This window comes from Callorhinchus milii, unplaced genomic scaffold (assembly GCF_018977255.1).
Source record: "Callorhinchus milii isolate IMCB2004 unplaced genomic scaffold, IMCB_Cmil_1.0 Scaffold2, whole genome shotgun sequence".
Taxonomy (NCBI): Eukaryota; Metazoa; Chordata; class Chondrichthyes; order Chimaeriformes; family Callorhinchidae; genus Callorhinchus; species Callorhinchus milii.
The window spans coordinates 65150773-65172939 of record NW_024704743.1 but is presented as its reverse complement, the minus strand read 5'-3'; the positions used below and the strand labels follow the sequence as shown (position 1 = coordinate 65172939).

Here is a 22167-nt window from a genome sequence, read left to right as displayed (position 1 = left end):
TAATAATCCTTGTATTTGATATAGCGCTATTCATGTCGGGAGGACGTCCCAAAGCGCTTCACAGAACACACTGTAAAGTGAATGACTATATTTGTGGGCGAACGCAGTAGCCAATTGCGCACAGCAATGTCCCACAAACAGTCGTAGATTGAAAATGACCAATTTTGTTATTGTTTTTGGTTTTGGAGGGATTATTATTAGGCTCTGTGTGGAGTAAGGAAACTTGCCCAAGGTTTCGCCCTCTGCCTGGAATTGAACTCAGGTCTCTCACTTGCAAAGCGAGTGCTCTAACCACTGAGCTACAGGACTCCACTTCCTCTGGAGGCTTGGGGTCTCCAGCAGTAAACCAACGTACACTCTGGGGACCCTAAGCCTTGGCTCTTGCCAACCTCAATCTAATACTCTCCGGAATCAGGTAAACAGGAGAAAGTGCATATTCCATTTCCAAACACAAGAATTTGCATATGGGTAAACAAAACACAAAATACTGCAGATGCTACAAAACTGAAACAAAAACAGAAGTCGCTGGGAACACTCAGCAGGTCAGGCAGCATCTATGGAGAAAGGAAAGTGAGTCAACGTTTCTGGGTCCACGACCCTTCATCAGAACTGGGGCATGTTGGGAGGGAGAGGGTTTTAAGGGCTAACAGAGAGGGGGGAGGCAGAACAAGGAAGACAAAGGAGAAAATGGGGTAGAGGACAGGGGATGATGGGTTAAAGGAGTTTTAATGATGCAAAACAAAGTGGGGGTTGCAACAGAACAGGAAAAGAGATGTTAATAATGCAAAATAAAGGGGGGGGAAATTGCAACAAAATAGACAGACCAGAGAGAGAAAAGGTGTGTCTGGGACCCAGATGAAGTGGTAATGGTCACAGATGAGGGGGAGGGGGAAGGTGAGCTAAAATTGTTAAAATCAATATTGAAGCCAGAGGGCTGTGAGGTCCTGAGCAGATAAATGAGGTGCTGTTCCTCGAGCTTGCGCTGTGGCTCTTTGAAACAGCATAGGAGACCATGGATGGAGAGGTCAGAGTGCGAGTGGGAGGGAGAGTTGACGTGTTGTTGAAGTCCCCTGTCCTCTATCCCATTTTCTCCTTTGTCTTCCTTGCCCGGCCTCCCCCTTCTCTGTTAGCCTTAAAAGCCTCCCCCTCCCAACATGCCCCAGTTTTGACGAAGGGTCGTGGACCCAAAACATTCACTTACTTTCCTTTCCCTATTTGCATATGTATGTTGGATTCATGGAACTCTGCTTGGTTTAGATTCTCTCAGGCATGTTATAATAATAATAATCCTTGCATTTGATATAGCGCATTTCTTGTCTTCTAGACGTCTCAAGTGCTTCACAGAACATACTGTAAAGTGAATTGACTGTATATTTGTGGGCAAAATGCAGCAGCCAATTGAGCACAGCAGTGTCCCACAAACAGTTGTGGATTGAAGTGACCAATTTTATTGTTGTTGTTATTCTTGAGGGATTATTATTAGACTTGTGGAGTGAGCAAACTTGCCCAAGGTTTCACCTTCCTAGGAAACAAACCCAGGTCTCTCGCTTGCAAGGCGAGTGCTATAACCACTGAGCTACAGGACTCCAAGCGCATGTTGATGGATTTCCACATATGTCAGACACCTTGCTGACCAAAAAAAGATTATTAATAATAATAATCCTTGCATTTGATATTGTTTACCGGGACACTGGGAGAAATTTCCTTCTCTTTTTGAATAGTGCCATGGGATCTGTTATATCCACCTGAAAGGGGAGATTTCGTACAGAGTATCATTCTTGGAACCTTAGTTTTCAGTGTTGTTTGAGTTAGTTTAGTGTTAGTTTGTTTGATTTTCACAAAGGATGATTATTGTTTTACCTAGCTATATTTATACAACTTCACCCACAAAACACACAATCACTGCACTTTACAGTATATTTTGGGGATGTCTCCAGAAGTGAAAGGCGCTATACCCAATGTAAGGATTATTTTTTTTATGTTCAGGTGCACCAGACTCGGCCTCAGGATTGCGTATAGACTAATGTTGGTAGAGGTCTTGTTCTTAACCTTGAGTGGTGGAAAAGTTCCAGAGGAAAAGGGAGATACTATTATAAAAAGAAGTGTTGGCACATTTAATTTCACAATAAATAAACTTGATTTTCCTTAATGTCACAATGGATTGTCAAAATCAATTCTCACTCTCCTCGAAAAAGAACCTAATGTACTCTTTCCCTTTTATTAGTTTGTGTCAATCCCCTATCTCTAAGTTTTAACAAGTACATTTTACATTTTATGGCTGCTGAGGTTTTAATGCCACCAAATTCTTTGAATATTTTTTGGAGGCACATTGAATTGACAACATGACCAGACCCATGATCAACCAAAGTGTTTCACTTTAAGTTTGTACTGAAGATTAATACCGCCTAATGGCTGCAGTAATACTTTAGCTCATTCATTGGTGACAGCTGCATATAAATGCTAATCTTGAATCACATTTTATTCTAAGATCAGTTTGTGGCTTGGTTTGACAACTTTGCTCACTGAGCCCGTTATTTGCACCACACCGTTGAAAGGATGCTCCAAAAATGGATCAGACATCTTTCTGAAAACACAAGTAGAAACCTGGTGCTTTTTCAGGACTACAAATATCGTTTGCCCCCAAAATGCAGAACCTACACTTTACAGTAAATCCTGTGAAGTGCTTCGAGATGTTCTCCTGACAAGAAAAGTGCTCTATCAAATGTAGGGATTATTATTATTATTATTTTTATTATTATATACACTTGTGGATAATCTCTCTCCTCTTCATATTTGAATGTGTATATGCTTTGGCCAATGATGAAGGAGAATGCTACTGTTTCTGCACCTGACTTCAAGTTTAAGTTTACATTGTGACTTGCAATTACACAACGCATCTGACTTCTTGCAGCAGTTGAGCACAGTTAGCACATCGAGAACTGCTGCAACCTGTATATTTTGTAGTCAGTCTCGACAACAATTTGCACACGACAATGTCCCACAAACAGCCATTAAATGAATGACCAGTTTAACATGGGGGATTGCTGGCCAGGACATTGAGAGAAAACCTTTCTCTTATCGTGCCATCGGATCTCTTACATCCACCTGAACAGGCAGTTTAACGTCTCATCGAAAATACAGCATTTCCAACTATTCTGGGTTCCCCAGTTCTGTATTGAAGTGTCATCCTCAACTGTGAGCTCAAAGCCCGGTGTGAGGTTTTTACCCACTCCACTCTGACTCAGAGGTGAGAGTGCGACCAACTGAGCCAGGCTGAAACCTCATGATTCTTTCCTCCATAATTTTGGAATTGTTGATATGATTCTTAGGATTTTAGTACTGTTTTAGGAGTCTTAGGGGTCACTGTTGAGACTATTATGAAAACAAGTGCAGATTTCTGAATTGCCCCCTCCCCCACCCCACTCAGCTCTTCGTCAGAATTGAGAATATGGTTCTATTTTGAGTGCAATATGCATTATCTTGAAGATATGCAGTAACTAACTTTATTTTTAATTGGCCCAATCCTTGAAATCTGCATCCAATCTTCAATGTCCCCAACTAGTGACTCTCCTCCTTGGGGGAGGTAAGCAGGGTCTCCTAGGAACTGAGTTGGCTTCATGGTAACAGGCTTGACAACAGAATGTCAGAATCGAGTCAATCCTCTGACAATCTCAATACCAGGCAGGTCCGCAGGGCAGTGCTGATGACAGCACAGCCATTCTGGATCATTCGTTGGACTTGGAAGGGCAGACCAGTGACTGGGGACAGGCCTCTTCCCATTCAGCTCCTGTTCACTCTGGACGACAAAGCCCTAACTTGTAGGTAGGGTGGTCCTAGCTGGAGAAGCAACGGGAAAGCTTTCAATGCAAGCTGTGCTGTTTTAGCTGGTTAAACCCCAGCAGTACTCCCAATGCTCTCTCTGGGGTTCCTAAGCCTTGTCAAACCTCACCTTACATTCTCAGAAGATAGGTAAGAAAAGTGCATCGCTCCAGAGAGAGAGTGGCATTTCACCCACAAAATTCACGCTTCACATTATATTCTGTGAGTGCTTTGAGACGCCTCAACGACATGATAAGGAACCAAATCAAATGCAAGGATTATTATTATTCTATCTTTTGGGTCCAACAGAATATCAGCCAAACTCTGATTCAGCTATGCTGATGCCATGTAGCCGACTGAAAGTCTTTGGCCGCAGAGTCAACCTGGGCGAGACTTGGGCCAAGTCCATGGCGAGGGGTGGTTTCTTTTCAACAACAGATTAAACTTACTCTGCTCTTGGTAACAGCCAATTCTCACCAGAGAGAAAGCTGCGGGTCATAATCACACATTCTCCCCACGTGTACAACTGGTCAATCAGAAAAGTAGAGGCGAAAGAAAAACGCAACATATCTGAAATTAAAAGGAGCAAATGCATAACTGAATAAGCCATTGAAAGAGAAAGATAGGTTAGCATTTCGGGTAAAACTTTTGACAGAAATGTTCTGCTCTGACGAAACATGTCCTCTAAATCCTTGACCTATATTTTGGCTTTCAGACACTCATTGACCTGACAATAAGAAAACTATTTCTGAGCGTTTGTGACGGAGCAGTGTACCTTTCGTGAAGTGCTTTATTTTGTGGTCTGACCAGCAGCTGGCAAAGCCATCAGGGCAACAGCAGACAGATAGGAATTACAAGCTGCCTATAGCTGTTAGCCAAAAATTGGGCGTTTGAGAATTGAGAGTTACAATAATAATAATAGCAACAACAATAATAATAATGATCATTTTCATAATTGAAAACAACTTAGAAACTATCTCTATAGAGTGATTTAAACTAAGATAATAATAGTTACAATAATAATAATCCTTGTATTTGGTAAAGCATGTTTCATGTTGGGAGGACATCCTAAAATGCTTCATGGGATATATTGTAAAGTACAGTGACTGTATTTTGTAGGCCAATGCAACAGCGAATTTGCACACAGCGCAATTCTGAGATTTGCAGCATGGGCCACTTGAGGAACTTGAGGATTTATTGTTGTTACTTTGCTCCATGTTAATTGTTTGGATTTATATTTCAGGAGGATGAAGGGTCGAGCACCAGCTCCTCCTCCACAGCCTGCACCACGCAGGTCACTGAATGCAGCTCAAAATCTTCAGGTTGAGCCAGGCCCACAAAGCCCCGGAGACATGAAAGAAAACCTGTTGCCTAGGACAGTAGATATATTGGTTGTCTTGTCAAATGGAACAGTAAAAAAGGCTGAAGTGAGTGGAAGGTAAGTCGTGAATTTAAAAAAAAATCTTTTTACTGCTTTCAGCCAAAGACCTTGATGCACAAATCATACTTGAAGCAATGGGAAGTGAAGAGGCATTCATAGAAGAAAATTGCAATTAGCACAAGGATCTGAAGGGTTGGCGGGGCATTACAGGTTATGTGGAAAGAGCTGGAAAGTGGGATTAATAAAAGAGGCAACTTTTTTAATATAAAAAGAGGCAGCTGCGGTAAAGATGCAGAAAACGTCCCCCTTCTGTGTTGAAAACATCTATGATATCAACGGCAATATCATCTTTTGAAGAGCGTAAGCTGTGCTCATTTGCTAGGCTAAGTTAATTTAGCAAGTTTGGTCAACAAAGTATAGCTGTAGAGTTTGTTGCATGTTATCCAAATGTAACATCTGTTGGTTGCTGTGCTAAGCCAAGTATTCAAAGTCATTTTCACTTGGTAAGGTAGCAGTCAAAAAATGAAATTTTAATAATCTGGCTCCTGGTAGTTGATATTTAAAACAGTAAGCAGATGTGAAAGAACACCATGACTGAAAAATATTATTAAACACCAAATTCAATCCTGGTCTCTGTTGGTTTCAGCAAAGGCTTGTCTGAGGGAATTAAAAGCTGTTTATACTGTCAGAGTCTTTTATTCTGCAGTTTGGGTCACGATGACCCAATTTGAATACCATCTCACCAGGGTTTATAGCAAAAAAAATTGTGCAGGGTCAGATCACATAATGAGAACGATTAAATTACCAACAACACGCATGTCCTGACTTTTGATTTGGATCTTAAATCCACAGGAGATTCACGTCAGTCCTTCACAGTGGTGCAATACTGGCTTTACTCTTTACATTCTCTGATGAATTAGAGGGGTAGTGGTGGGAGTCTGCTCTCTGAAATGTAATTGGACTAAATAACTCCCCACTGTTTTATTAATCGTCTGGTTCCTGTGCTGCAAGTTTATAAGAAATAAGAATTTTCAAACAGATACAGAAACAGGATATCACAGTGAGTCCCATTTATTTATATGGGTGCTGGGGGGTGTTATTAAAATCCAATAGTTGGGTCAATAAAATTCCATCCTGAGCATTAACTGTAGATAGCTATATACTGTTGTTATAACTGACTGTGATCGCTGCTCAGCACTTCCGCTTCATTACATGCCAGCAGATAGACAGTTGGCTCCATTGGCATTACAGAATGCATGGCTAGGGTGCGGGCTGCCAAAATGGCCGACTCCTGGGTCAGACGATCACTGTCACTATCATGGGTGTCGTGGACACGGGCACACTGTGCAGGAAGTGGTGTCAACGGAGATCTTGTGACCTAGAAATTGTCATTTGGACTTCCTGTGCGCCAACCCGTTTTTTGAAGCACTGATGGAGCTGGTGCAAGCATTTGGGATTTTTTTGCGTAACTTAAATGTCAGGGTCCACACCGCAACCAAACTATAAGCAAGTACTCATTGTAATGGAATGCTTCACAAAAGGTTTCTACTGTATTTTTCTTTGCCGTTTTATGTGACTGTTTTATTAACAGATTGTCAAGGTGGGCTTTCTTCCTTCAGAGACCAGTGCCGAGTGACATTTTTATATCTACCCCACATTTGTGCCATGACCTGCTCTGCCTTCCCCCACTCCGCAATGTCGCCTGGCTCCACCACTGTCTCACAACGCAGGTCGCCGAAATTTTCATACACGCTTTCGTTACATTGAGGCTTGACTATGCAAACTCTTTGCTTGTCGGCCTCCCAAACTGTTCGCTCCACAGGCTGCAGATCATCCAGAACTCTGCAGCCCATGTCCTCTCCTGCACTAGGCTCAGTAACCCTATCACCCCCATCCTCACCCAACTCCACTGGCTTCCCATCACACAGAGGATACAGTTCAAGATTCTGGTCCCCACCTTCAAAGCGCACTACAGCGTGGAGTCCTGTAGCTCAGTGGTTAGAGCACTCGCTTTGCAAGCGAGAGACCTGAGTTCAATTCCAGACAGGGCGAAACCTTGGGCAAGTTTCCTTACTCCACACGCCTAATAATAATCCCTCCAAAATCCAAAAACAATAATAAATTGGTCATTTTCAATCTACGACTGTTTGTGGGACATTGCTGTGCGCAATTGGCTGCCGCGTTCGCCCACAAATATACAGTCAATTCACTTTACAGTGTGTTCTGTGAAGCGCTTTGGGACGTCCTCCTGACGTGAAAAGCGCTATATCAAATGCAAGGATTATTATTATTATTATTATTACAGACTTGCTCCCCCCTACCTCTGCGACCTTCTAACCCCCTACCATCCTGCTCGCTCCCTCCGCTCAGCGGGCTCCAGCCTGCTTCACGTCCCCCGCCTCACTTGTCCCACTATTGGCGGGTGGGCCTTCTGCCACTCTCCCCCCACCCTCTGGAACTCCATCCCGCAATCCCTCCGTCTCGCCCCCTCCCTTGCCTCCTTCAAGACCCATCTCAAGACCCTCCTCTTCGACTGTGCTTCCGATCTCCCTGCCCTCCATCCTCCCCGGCCCCAACCCCCAGCTCGGGTCCATAACTCTGTCCAGCGCCTTGGGACGTCCTCCTGATTTGAAAAGTGCTATACAAATGTAATTTTGTGATTGTTGTTATATACTCTGCATTGCGTTAGCATCATCCACTCTAGGGCAGGATTTGAACGTACTGTTTCTTCTTTCCAATCATTGACCAAACCTTGGGATATTTAAAATATATTTCCAAACTTATAAATAATGTTTGGAAAGAAAACTCGGTTCAGCCACTGGTCTGTGTTCTGAAGAATGATTTTCACTCTTTAGTTTAAAGAATAGATAGGAACAGCTCCACTGGCTTGTCAGTTTTGAGCAACTTGTTTACAGCTTCCAGCAAGCCTCTTGAGTCCACAAGATGTTTTTCATTTTCAAAGCAAACCCTTCAATATCCTATTAATCTCTAAAACTATGAGCATAATGGGAACCAGAGGAGGCAGTAAAAGTCTTACAAAAAAAGTTTGATAGAATTTGCTTGATGGGCTGATAAGTGGCAAATGAAGTTTAGTGTAGGTAATTGCAAGATACTGCATACAGAAAGTAAGAATAGGAGGCATAGCGGAATAGAAGTTGCCAGGGGGAAGCTGAATGAGATCTAGGGGTGTTAGCTGATTCATCGCTCACTATGTGAAACCTTATGAGGCAGCAATAAAGAAGGCAAACATGATTCTGGCTATATTGCCAAATCAGTTGAGTTCAGTTCTCCCAGAAGTCATACTCAAGCCATATGATGCTCTGGTCAGGCTGCACTGAGAGTACTACATAGAAGTCTGGTCACCGTGGTAAAGGGGGCTGCCCAAGCAACAAGGACAGACCCCAGTGTTGGAGAAATGAGCTTCGAGCAATGATTAGACAAGCTACGGCTCTTCAATCTTAAAACAAGACTTCTAAGAGGGGACCTTATAGAGGTGTACAAGATTTTCAATAGGATTGAGAAATTAAACTCAGAACAATATACCAAGACAGTAGAACAAGAGGACATAGGTTTGGAGTTGCAAAGGGAAATTTCAGGACAGATACTAGGAAGTTTTTCTTTATGCAGACAGTAAATAACGACCGGAACAGGGTTGCCCAGAAGGGTTGTTGAGGTCAGGATCCCGAACATAATTTTAAAAAAATCTTGAAAGTATGTGGGGAGGACAGTAAGATGTGTATTCTGGAAGGATGAGATCAAATGGGCTGAAGGGCTTTCTGCATCTAAATCTCTCTTGTGATCTAGTGTTAAAATACTCAATGGTGAGGGGAAGCCTTGCCACGAATGNAAAAAAAAGTTGAATGAATCAACCATCAGTAGAGACAATGAGAAAATCTGCTTTGTATTAGTTTGTAAATGGTTCTTGTGCTGCACCATTGATACCAATTTGCTTGATTTTGTTGGCAATTTGCTGTCAAATGTGCAGCACAGTTGGGGGAAGTCATATAGTGTGCATTGCGCTGGAGCCCTGCTCCTAACACCACCTCAAGAAGATAGTTTCAGGAGTTCTGTGATTTGCACCCACTCCAGTCGGAATATGTGGGGAGGGCTTAAGTTGCAGAGGCTGCTCCGTTGAGGCCTGTTGGCCATCCAGACGACTCATAAGACGTGTACAAGCCATCTTTTAAAGTATTCTGAAAGAGGTAATCATACAACCAACCAGGTTTAAAAAAAATAAAAAGCCTGATTTTAGTATTCTTACAAATTTGAAGAATTTGTCCTTTCCCGCGCTAGGCTTTGTGAGCTTATCACCCCCACCTTCACCCAGCTCCACTGGCTTCCCATCACCCAGTGGATTGAGTTGACGATTCTTGTCCTGAACATTAAATCCCTCCATGGTCTCCTCTTACACTAACTCTGCGACCACCTCACACCCTACTGATCTGCTGCTCCCTAAAGGCTAAAAAGGCTTCACATCTTCTGGCCCCACTCTCTGGAGCATCATCCTTTCGACTTCATTCCATTTTTAATTTGCGATAGTTTGTATCGCACATAATTATTACCCTACCGTCTTTTGCCTGACACTTTTATTTGCTGCAACAATGTTCTGTGAACAAGTTCATTCAGCATGATGTTCGGCAACATTTTTATGCTGTGAATCATTGGTGTTGAACCAATGTCAGCATTTATTTCAGAGCAATTAAACAGCTTAAATATGTAAGCGTTGTTGAATTGAATGTGTTACAGACTGAAAATAATATCTTGTATAAATCAAATTAATTCAGCAGATGCTGCTAATGAACTCCAGCTTTTTGGTAAACTGGAAGAATCAGTTGTATAGAACAACAGTATATACATCAGAAGACGATGGACCTCTGTTTCCTTTGGCTAATGTGTGGGTGAAAATTGATCAGGGTTGCATTTCTGTTATTCCTGATGGAAATGGACTGTGGACGTAGGGGGAGAATAACAGTACACTTGTGACACGTGTGATTGCACCAAGATAGTAGAACAAGAAGACAAAGGGTTTAGAGTTGAAAAGGACGATTTCAGGACAGACACCAGGAAGTATTTCTTTACTCAGAGTGTGATTAATGACTGAAGCAGGTTACCAGGAAAAGGAACCCACGCTGGACTCCTTTGAGAAAAAAAACAGCTTGATGCTGTGATAGAAGGACGGTGGGTTGGGTATTCTGGAAAGATGAGATCAAGTGGGCTGAAGGGTCTTCCTCATCGAAACTGATCTTGTATTGTTAGCCTCCTTGGGCAAATGAGACCACTGCAACTCACTGGGTTGCTTCACACAAGAAGAATAGCTAGTTGGGTGAGATATGGGAGGAGTGTAAGTTAGAATTGTATTCATCAGAAGAGTGAAGGGAAAGTTAAGCAGAGTAGATTGATCGACAGGAACTGATACAGAGTTATTTGATCTGTTCGATGCTTCCCCCAGAATCAGCACTTTGAATTTGTGTCCTAGATAGAAGTCTCCATTTACTGTCTCGGTGCCGCACCTGTATTGCCCCCACACTCCTGATACTCCCTAATCAGGAGACCACTGCAGATTGCTTTATGGCAGTCTGTTTCACAAGTTTGTGACTCTTAATAACAAATAAATTCATGTGTGCATTTGCAACTCTTAGTTTCTTCAGTTTATGATTATTTATGAATGTCCTCCCGACGTAAAAGGCGCTATACAAATGTAATTTTGTATTGTATTTACCACAAATATAATATGTAGTACTATAGTGTGCAGTTTCCATGTTATGCAGTCTTATTCTAACCATAGGTCAAGTCTTGTCTCTTACTGTGACAAAACAATAAGCTCTTTCACCCTACCACATCAATAACCTCCAGTCCCAGAATAAACCTTGTGCTTGTTCGTTGTATCCTTTCTAACTCCTCTAAATCTTTATGGAAGTTCTGTGCATCTTACTGTACACATCCACCAATAATAATCTCAAATTGCAGATTTTATCAGTGGTATTTTCAGTGGTCGATCACTAATCACACACACATATGCATGCACACATATACACACACATACACAGAATTATGCATTCATCATGTAGTCATAATTTCTGTTTTTTTAATGTCTTTGATGCCATAAATTGCAACAGTATATTTCACACTCCTTCTCGAGGCATTAAGAGTGAAAAACATCTCATGGCACTAATGTCACAACATCAACAGTCTAGGATTGCATACTACCCCTAGCAGCTCACGTTGCCCATGTGGAAACAGTTAACTAATTGGGAATTTTCTGCTCCTTCTATTTAAATATCTGTTTCAATAATATCATAATAGAAGTAGGCTATTTGGCCCATCAAACCTTTCCTGTCACTACTAGAACTTGGCAGGTATTTTAATCTAATTTCTACATCTTCTCTTCATATCCCTGAAATCCTTTACTTTACAAGTATGAATCTCTTCCCCCCCCCCCCCCCCGTTAAACATCCAAATCAATTTCTGCATCCAAGGCCCAGGGCAGTACATTCCACATTCTTATTACAGTTTGTGTGAAGAAATGATTTCTAAATTTACAGCTAAATGAATTAACTCTCATTTTACGACTTGCTTTGGACCAGAGGAAAGCATTGTTCAGTATCTAGCTTGTCAATTCCCCTCTCTCTTTGAAATATCTCAATCAGATTACCCTTGACATATTCCACTCCAAGGAATGCAATTCAAGTTAATGCAACCTCTCAACATGGCTAAAATCCTTCATCACAGGTATTAATCTTGTGAATCTTTGCTGGATGCCCTCCAAGGCCAGTATATTTTCCGTAAGGTTGAGCCCCCAAAACTGAACGCAATACCCCAAATAAAATCTGAAAAGGGCTGTATCCAATTCTTTGGCAAAGTCAACTTTTTCACACAATTGGTATTGTCTACAAAATTTTTGTCCTTTTTGTCAAGACCTTTTAATAAACATTGGAACAGTAGGAGTGTTAGGAATCATCTGTGTGGAACTCTGCAGGAGACTGTAACAAATAACAATAATCCTTGCGTTCAATGGTTCATTTATTCTCTGTTTTTTATTTCAAGCTCATTTTTAAATCAGATTTGTAATTTGTTTGTTGTGACCTGTTGCTATTTGTTTTTTCTTAAAACATTATTTTTATTTTTTATATCAAAATGTTTGACATCTCCCTGCACCTTGAACCACTATCTGACCAACATAGTGGATTCTGTGCCCGTCTCTAGCTAGTTACCAGTAGGTGTACAAAATGGAGCCAGGGAGATTTCCCTTGCATTCTGTGGAACAGGTCTTGCTTGGCCTCTGCTGCTTATTACCCCTGGAAATGTAGCTGAGACATTGGCGTACTAGTTATTTCATTTCAGGAAGATCAAGTTTTTAGCTAGTTTTCCTGTGACTATTGTTTTTTCAAAATCTAGAATATATACTGCTTTACCTTTAACAACTGCCTTGCTAAACACCACCTAATAGTAATAATAAAAGAAGACTGGTGTTTGATGTAGCACCTTATAACGTCATCACAATAGGTTCTGCTGATAGCACAACAGGTTCTTTTATAATAATCAAATGCAAAGATTATTATTATTATTTTGCTAGCACACCAGGCTCTGGATCTGGGCTGATGCAGTATTGTCGGAGTTACCGTCTTTTCTATGTAATATTAAATCTAGTTTCATTTGCCTGTGTAGGTGGACATTAAAGATCCCTTAACACTATTCAAAACAAATCAATGGAGATCAACAATCCTTCAGATAAATTCCTCGTTCACCTCATGGCTGTTTGTGGAACTTTGCTTTATACGATATGGCTGTCTCATTTGCCTGTATAAAATAAGTCACTGTACTTGACAATGATTACTGTAAAGTACTTTCAGATATTTTGATGTGATAAAACTCTGTAAAAATGAAATATTTTTCTTTCTAAGAGATTTATTGATCATGAATTTGTTTTATAAACCCATTTTGTGTGTGTTTTATTACCCTTCATCTCGATAGATGGTCCTGTATTGTGTCCATTATAATAGCTTCCTGGTCTAATGATTAACACAGTAATATTTTCCAAACTTCTTCCTTTGATTTGTCTTGACCATTGTGAAATAGTAAAAGTGATTTCAGTTTTCTGCTATCCCTTCAGTGTCCAAAAACTACAAAGGCCTTCTTCTTTTTAGTATTGTTGGATGCAGACATGGAATATTACTGCAATATTTTAACAGGCAAAATTGTTATTTAAAAGGTGATTCATAGCCTTATATCTTTCACTATTCCTTTATTTCCCTAAAGCTCTCAGCTTGTTTAATTCTTTTTTTGTATGAAAACTGCAACCTAAAGGTCTGTTTTTCCACAGGCACAAATTTCAATTTGATTTTCCAATTTTCTCTTAAGAGTCCTTTTTATATGACTTATCTGCTTTCTCTTATATGCCTTCGCGTCTCCGCTTTCTGAGTAATGAAATTGGTTGCAATCAGATTTTTGGAATAATTTCACTGAGTGGACAACCCAACATGGTTTGTGCCCTGTTGGATTTTTGTTTAATGTACTAAGTCAAGTAGACCTTTGCTGGCTTTAATTGAGTTGCTGTCACTTTTTGAATGTGACTGGCCTCCCTTTTTGACCACTTTAATTATATTGAGGTATTTGTAACAAGAGTTGAAAATTCCACTGTTATGAGGTCAGTACCTGCAGGAAATGTGTCCACTTCTCCTATTGCTTGGCCACTAGAAGGAGCTCCAACATTCATGTAGCCAGCAGAGATGGTTTTTAGCACCAGCAACCTTTTAATCAGTATTGAGTACCAGATGGACCTTTGTGAGTTGCCAGAGGACCTGAGCATTTTGATTTGGTCAGAATCAAAAGCTTAATCTTGCTTTACCATTGCCAACAAAATACGCAGTCATGACGCTTTGCAGTATATCCTGTAAAGGGCTTTAAGAACGTCCACCCGATGTGAAAGGCACTATTATCAAATGCAAGGATTATAATTATTATTCAAGCTACTTGATCGTGATTATGTTCATCCTGCCCTCACTTGATGCCCATATTTTCCCCATTTCCAGCAAGGTGGACTGAGTTTTCTACTTCCAGACATGCTGGGAGTTATCCTGTGTACCCACATCAGATATAACAATAATCCTTGCAATAGCGCCTTATCACGGTGTCAAGACGTCTCAAAGCGCTTCACAGAGCATACTGTAAAGGGAATTGACTTTATATTTTTGTGGGCGAAATGCGTGCAATGCAGTTATATGCCGTTTATAAACATGTTTCCTGTGCCAACAAAGAACCACAGTGAGCCACGGATTAACGTTTATTAGGTTTGTCTACACCAAGCATTTCTCACCTCAAACTTGATAGCTCTGGTTCTTCGTGCAATATCTAAAAAAAATCCTTTATTTTAAACAAATGTGCATTTCTTAAGTTTCCACTGTTTTTCTTGGTCTCATCTGATCAGTGTGAGACAGATGCCAAAAACTAAACCCCTGCTAATGCTCAGAGCTCGCCAGCTCCCATTTCAAACTCTCGGTTGTGCTGCTCCGTTGAGCAACTGCCTTCTGCACAGAGAGATCAAACAGTCCAATTGCAAGTACGATAGTGCCCCAAAGAAAACCAAATCATTGAACTCAATTTTGTCTTGATATCCACAAATGTTTCTGGGAATAGTATTGGGTCGGAATTCCATTATGCCAGATTACCTGCTGTAAAGGGGCGTGACTGCTGAGAATATAACACATGGAAGCCCTCCTACTCCTGCACTGTATTACGAAGTTCAATACAGAATATCTGCTTTTGTAATGAACTTGCACACATGCTTGTCATTTGTTTTGCTGTCCTTTAGATGAGACGTTAAACCGAGGTCCCGTTGGCCTGTTCAGGTGGATATTAAAGATCCCATGGCACTATTTGCAAAGAGAAGGGAATTTCTCTCCCTTGGTGTCCTGGCCAATAAACCCCAAATAAAATAAATTGGTCACTTGCTCCATTCCCGCCATCCCCTCCCTCTGTGGGTGAACAAGCCAGCAGCCAAGCCGACAATGCCGGCCTTCCCACAGAGGTGGGCCATGAAGAGAAGGTAGAGAAACCCAGGGAAGGATGGTGGTGTTATTCTTCTGCAAAAGCTGCTGAGCTTCATGTGCCCACTGCTAAGAGATCTTAAAGTGATTCTTAACCATCTTAAAGCCTGATCCCATGTGTTGGTTCGTTGCATTTAGTATTATCTGATGACAGTTTAAGGTAAAACTCAACACAGAAATGTTGAGAAAGGTCAGACAGTAGAATACATTCTCAGGTTTGACAAGTAAAATTCACCCGACAAAACTCCAATCTCAAAACTCCTTTAGAAGGATCGTTCTGCTTTGGCGCTCCAGGCAACTGGCTTTGATGACATCTTCACTGTGTGGAAAATCTTTGGTTGAATCTGAATCCTGTCATTTTATGGTACAGTTTGTTCACTAATTGCCACTGGGGAACCTGTTGCACTAAGGGTTTTAAAGATCAGCCTGAATATGAGCTACATTTAGGTCTCGGTAAGAAGGGTTTCAAGAGCTTTATCTTCAGATCAGAAAGAAATTGGCTCCCAGGCCCCCTTTCATTTTTGACCCTACTGTGCAGTCATTTATTATCGCAATTCATATCCATGCCACTCAATCAGTATGTGTTTCATTACCACTGAATCGTGGGAAGTGTAGTTCATAAAGAATATTATCGCTCCTGAAAACAGCATCTCCCGCTATGTATTCTCCGCTCATGGCTTTACTTACACAATTTCTCTGCTGGTGAATTGGTTATGGATCAGTGGGAAGCTGCATTTCAAAAAAGTTTGATTGTGAGCATTGTTTCCTCGGGTTGATTTGCACATTGTATTTCTTGGGAAGACGCATTTCTGTGTGCTCAGAGCAGTAGCATTGTTGCCAAAAATGCCATTTTTACACACATCAATGCGCAAAAACAAGTTAGGCGTGGCTAATCCAAAATATTTTACGGAGGCATGTGGTCATGTCCAATGTTACTCATATTTTCAAGTCCTGGATTTCTACACTGAGCAAAGTGAAACGGATTTTTATATATTATGCTCTATAAGAGGCCATATCCATTATTTGCTTTGAAAAATAGCATTCTTTCTTAGGGTTGTAACTTCATCTTGCCAGTTATAAGGTGTCTGTTACAGACTAATAAAGGGCTGCCTGATTCAATATGCTGGAAAGCCAGGCAGTCTGGTCCAATTGTAGTTGAGGTAATTTTCAGGTCTTTATTCATTAATGTAGCTGGCTGCAGATCCCTTCATTATTTTGAAGTAAAAGGAATTCCCAGAAGCTTGCTCAAGTCTTTAAGGGCCATCTGTAGGAGAAAAAAACATCAAAGTGATTAAAAAGGCTGAATGGATCTCCAACCAGCTTCATTGCATCCAGTGTGAAGCCAGATGATTGTGCTTTCAAGATCTGGATATAATTCGTTGCCCCAATTTGAGCAGGTACAATAATTATTTTTGCAATCCCACTAATGGGGGATAATTGAGAAAAAAATCCGCCCCTAAATTCTATACTTCTTCGATGTGATACTTGTCATCTTCAGCTTTTAATTTTTTTGTGTATGACCTAAAACATACATCAAACAGATTACTTGAGTTTCCAGTCTATCTGATCAGGCATCCAATGGCATTTTTTCTGTGCTATAAATCTCTATGGTTCCCTTACTAGTATTGTATGTACATTATAGTAGCATATTGTTGTAATGCATCTTTGTACTATTCCCCAAAACAGAATTAGGCAGAAGATCTAGATGAATCATTAATGGCTACTGGGATCCAGTAATTTGAAGAAATAAACTTTGGTCAATAATAACAAGTACCTTTGATCGCAAAGATGGGAAGGAAGGTGGACAAAGCTGTCAAAAAGCTAATGGACTCTTAGGTTTTATAAATGGGAAAGAATACAAAAGCAAAGTGGTCATGCTAAACCTATATAAATCATTACTTAGACCACAGTTAGAATATTGTGTCCAGAATATGAGCAGTGACTGGCGGAACTGAGACTTTTTCTGCTGGAAAAAAGATTGAAGATGACCTGATAGAGGTCTCTAAAAATATGGTAGCAGGAGAAAGCATGGAACAAGAAGAAGCCATTCAACCCATTGAGCCTGCTCCTTCAAACAGGGTCACAAACAAGTTGGACTGTCATGGATTTTTTCAACCTCATCTTCTGAAAGAGGTGAATGACCATACGTAACAGTTCTAAGAAAAAAAAACACTCAATGGAATGTCTTTCTGATCTTGCAAGGTAATTCAGAGCTGCAGATAATCAGGTTAACATTCATTCTACATTATTCATCCCAAATTAGCTGTATTGCATAGATGACATTCCAGTGCCCTGGGATGAATAGAACTATAATGTTCCATAGAGAATTTGTTCATTTGTGTCTATACTTCACCATCCCCATCTATCTAATTGATAGCTGGTTAATTACCCTGCTCCTTTTTAAAATTGCTAATAGAGTTAAGATTTTTGAATGAGACCCTATTCTAGAGTTCTACAATTCTGTGGGAAAGCAAGCTACCCAGTTTTGTTATATTGTCCCTTAGGCTGCAGTCAGAGTTTAAGATTATAGAATCCATAGAATTATAAAGCGCAGAAGGAGGCCATTCGTCCCATCGCATCTATGCTGGCTCTTTGAAAGAGCTATCCAAATTAATCCCACTCCCCCGCTCCCTCCCCATAGCCCTGCAAACTTGTCCTCCCCAAATAATTATCTAGTCTCTTAAAAGCTATTATCGAATCGGCTTCCACTATCCTTTCACGTAATGCATTTACAAGATAAATCCTCTAACTTATTTACGAAAACATATGGGTTGAAAGGTGCTTAGTGGGGGAAAAAAGCATAGATGTTGCCTGGAATCAAAAAAGGCCTTGAGATGTAAAGTGCATCACCCCAGGAATCCTTTATGTGAACCCATGAGAGTGATATTAGGTGATTTTTGTTTGGAACCAAATTATTGTAAGTCAACATGATGTACATAAGATTGCCTGGAGGAGCCGCACGTTTGTTTTAAAAAAAGGAGACATATTTTATGTCCCGAAATGCCATTAACACAAGTCATTTTTTCAACAATGCATTTGAACCTCATGCCTTTTTAAAACCTATTTTAAGACTTTGTTTTAGCATTTTAAGACTAGGAAGACTTTCTGTTAGCATTTTAAGACTAGGAAGACTTTCTGTAAATTCCTGCAGTCACCTTCAATAAGAGCAAGTTCAGTGACATAAGCATCTTTTTTTGAGACATGAAATGATCCTTCTTTGATTTTGTTTATTCTTTTCTCATACATCATGTAGAGAAGTCCTGTAGCTCAGTGGTTAGAGCACTAACCTCACAAGCGAGAGACCTGGGTTCGATTCCTGGCAGGGTAGTGTCCTTACTCCAAACACCTGATAATAATCCCTCAAGAAAAAAAACAATAATAAAATTGGTGACTTCAATCCATGACTCTTCATGGGGCACTACTGTGCGAAATTGGCTCCCGCCTTTCGCCCACAAATATACAGTCAATTCACTTTACATATTCTGTGAAGTGCTTTGAGACGTCTCAAAGACGTGAAAATCCCTATGTCAAATGATGCAAGGATTATTATTATTATACCTGGGTTCATTTCCTGCCAGGGTGAAATGTTGGGCAAGTTTCCTTACTCCACATGCCTCTGTTTACCCGGTAGTAAGTAGGAACCCAGTTGTTAGACGATTGGTGGATTGCTTTTCTGGGGGTAGTAATTCCTTCAAAAAAAATACAAATTGGTCACTTCAATCCACGACTGTTTGTGCGACACTGCTGTGCGCAATTGGCTGCCCGTTTCGCCCACAAAATATACAGTCAATTCATTTTACAGTATATTCTGTGAAGCGCTTTGAGACGTCTCGAATACAAGTGATAAAGCGCTATATCAAATGCACGGATTATTATTATATTATTATTATTATCCATCTTCTGTGGAAGCCATTATTTCCCCACCACTACAGGTCAGGCTCACTATCAGCGCTTTGGGAAATCCTACCACCATAATAGTCACTATATAAATGCAAATTGTTATACTAATAAATTATTCTTGCATTTAACATAGAACTTTATCACATCACCGAGACCTCTCAAAGTGTTTCGCAGGATTTTACTGTGAAGTGTAGTGACTATAACTGTAGACAACTACGGAAGCCAATTTGCACGCTGCAATTGTCCTACAAACAGCCAAGAAGGGAAGACCAGTTTTATTTGAGGGATTGCTGGTCAGAAGCTCCCTTCTCTTTTCAAGTAGTGTCATGGGATCCTGTCTGCCTGCACAGCCAGACGGAATCTCGGTTTGATGTCTCATTTGAAGGACTACACTTCCAGAACTTCCTTAGCACTTTAATAGAGTGTCAGCCTAGACAGAGAGCTCAAAGTCACGACGTTGGGCTTGAACCCACAACTTTGAACTTCAAATTCAAGATCCTCATCCTCACCTACAAGGCCATTCATGGCCTTGCTCCTCCTACCTCTCTGACCTACTATCCCCCTACTTACCTGTCCATACCCTCCGTTCCTCTGGCTCCGGTCTGCTCCACATCCCCCACCCCAACCGCTCTACCATCGGTGGCCGGACCTTCAACATCTCAGTCCCTTGGCTCTGGAACTCCATCCCCCAATGCTTCGCCTTGCTTCCTCCCTTTCCTCCTTCAAGGCCGGTCTCAAGACCCTTCTCTTTGACCGTCCCTTCAGCTCCTCTCTCGACTCTCTACCCCCTCCTCGCTCCCTCCCTTCCCTCCCCTCACCCTGACCATTTCCCCCCTCCTCCCTCCCTCCCTTCCCTCCCCTCACCCTGACCATTTCCCCCCTGCTCGGGTCCTGACCCAACTGTACAGCGCCTTGGGACGTCCTCCCGACGTGAAAGGCGCTCTATAAATGGAATCTTGTTGTTGTTGTTGAACTCAGAGATGAGGGTGCTACCATCTGATACAGGCTAACATCTATCTGGCGGCTTGTGGTATCAAGTGGCAAAATCAGCACAAGAATTAACCTCATTTAGTGGTAATTAACCAACATTGTACAATTTCACCAAGAAAAACTACTTGAGAGTTAAAATGAAAATGTTATATTGGTGCAGTGCATGCAATGAGGGAATCTGGCTGGACCAAAAATTACGGCCCACCTGGTTGCTCTGAGAAGATGGTGATTGTGGGTTCTTTAAACCACTGCAATCCTTGTTGCCATAATGTGCTCAGTTTGTCACTGGGAGGAAGGACTCTTCCCACTCGGCCCCTGTTAGCTCTGCAAGGCAAAGACCTAATGGTTCAGGTGGCCCTAGCTGGAACAAGTTGAAGCTTGACAAACAGTGCGTTCAACAGCAAGCTATGTGGTTTTAACTGGTTAAACGCCAATTAAACTTCAGCAGTCTGTAGTCTGTAGTCCCCAGGGCTTGTCTCTGGTCTATCTGTGTCTGATACTTTCTGGAATTAGATGAACAAGGCAGAGAGAGTGCACACTTCATTTCAAGACAAAGAAGGGAAATCTCAATCTGGAGGATTGTTTGGTGGTTAATGGAGACTCTTAAACATGTTATGGGCTTCCACATGTGTCAGACACCCGGGCTAACCAAAACGATAGTTGTAGACATTCTGTGCTAATGAGGGTTGCACTGCTAGCATATTTCCATAACTCCACTTTCGTGGTAAAGTTTATAACAATTTCTTTGCCAAAGTATATTTTAATTTTGGCGTTGATGAATGTGACAAACATTTTTCACATTCCTAGAGAGAGTTACCGTGGGTTTCTGATTTGCATTTGATCCAAACATAAAATTCAGTGATCCATAACTCTGAAGTCCTGCTTGGAAAATGCATGCCAAAAATATGTTCTCTAGCTATCACTAAGAGCTTTGATAACAGTAACATAAGACTGGGTAATGAATGCATATGTGTGGATTGCTTGCTTTGCAGCTTATCATAAATATGTGCTGACTGCATACTATAGTGCTTTCTCAATATCAAGGTACATTTTGTTTGCATTAAGAGTTTAGGGAGACTAAGTTCCTAGAACAACCAGGAATGAATCGTTGAGAAATTTGGCTGAAATATTATTTTGGCAATTGAGTTAAGCTCAGAGTCCAGCAGGCATTGTATCTGCATAAGCACAACTTTTGCAAGGCCTGTTTTGTTTCTTTAAAGAGGCACTGTCTTTGTGACTGGGAAAAGATAATAACAATACAGCCATTTGATGTCTTTATGTCATAAACACGTGCACAGCTATGATTTTCCAATGTAATGATGGGATTTGTACCATTTTGTGATGTCCTTTTAAATAAACATTCCATGATAATCTCATGCTGTAAAGTAACATTTTTTACTGGAGCATTACAACAGCAAAAGTCCCGTACTAAAAAGAAATGTCTCTTTTATTTTAAAAAATGTAAATGTGCTTTGATGTGTTTTTTTGTTCCAAGCTATATCACAATTTCAAATGCATTTCTCAAATCTTAAAAAAGGTGGGCCTGCTGAGATACGACATGAAGGGGATCGGGATCTTAATGCAGTCAGTCGCTTTTCTCCAGCTTTGAAGGGTTGTACTCAAAGTCATCCACAAGTGGGACAATGTGGAGACAAATCAGACATACTCAATGACTTTCAAGGTCAGGCTTCGGAATTTGGTCTGCTTTAAGTGTTTTCTTGGAGTGCACCCCAGTATTAGAAAGTACATGGAAATTTCTGACAATTCTTTATAGAGAAATATGGAAACAATACTGTTCACACAGTCCAGTTCCGTCCATCGCCAGCAATAAGAACTGCACAAGACTGAGCACCATCTGGATCAGCAATTTGTTCGTTCTCAGATCTTGCCGATCGTGGATTGCCTTTAAGGTCACTCTGTTTCCTGATGTGCTCGCGTCAGCGCCTCCGCACCACAGGCGCTGACAGCATCAGCATCCAAGGCTGCACTCTCCACCTCTCAAACCCAGTCAGGAACCTCGGCGTTTTGTTCGAC

At 41.1% G+C, this 22167-nt stretch overlaps 1 protein-coding gene across 1 annotated transcript in view; it reads left to right on the top strand.

Moving 5' to 3' along the window:
- cobl (cordon-bleu WH2 repeat protein) overlaps positions 1–22167 on the top strand; it is a 156796-nt gene that overhangs the window by 20650 nt on the left and 113979 nt on the right. Inside the window, exon 2 of the mRNA XM_042332280.1 lies at positions 5063–5257. Within this exon, the coding sequence (XP_042188214.1) occupies positions 5067–5257 (191 nt within the window). The 5' untranslated portion in view covers positions 5063–5066. The remainder of the gene's footprint in view (positions 1–5062; positions 5258–22167) is intronic.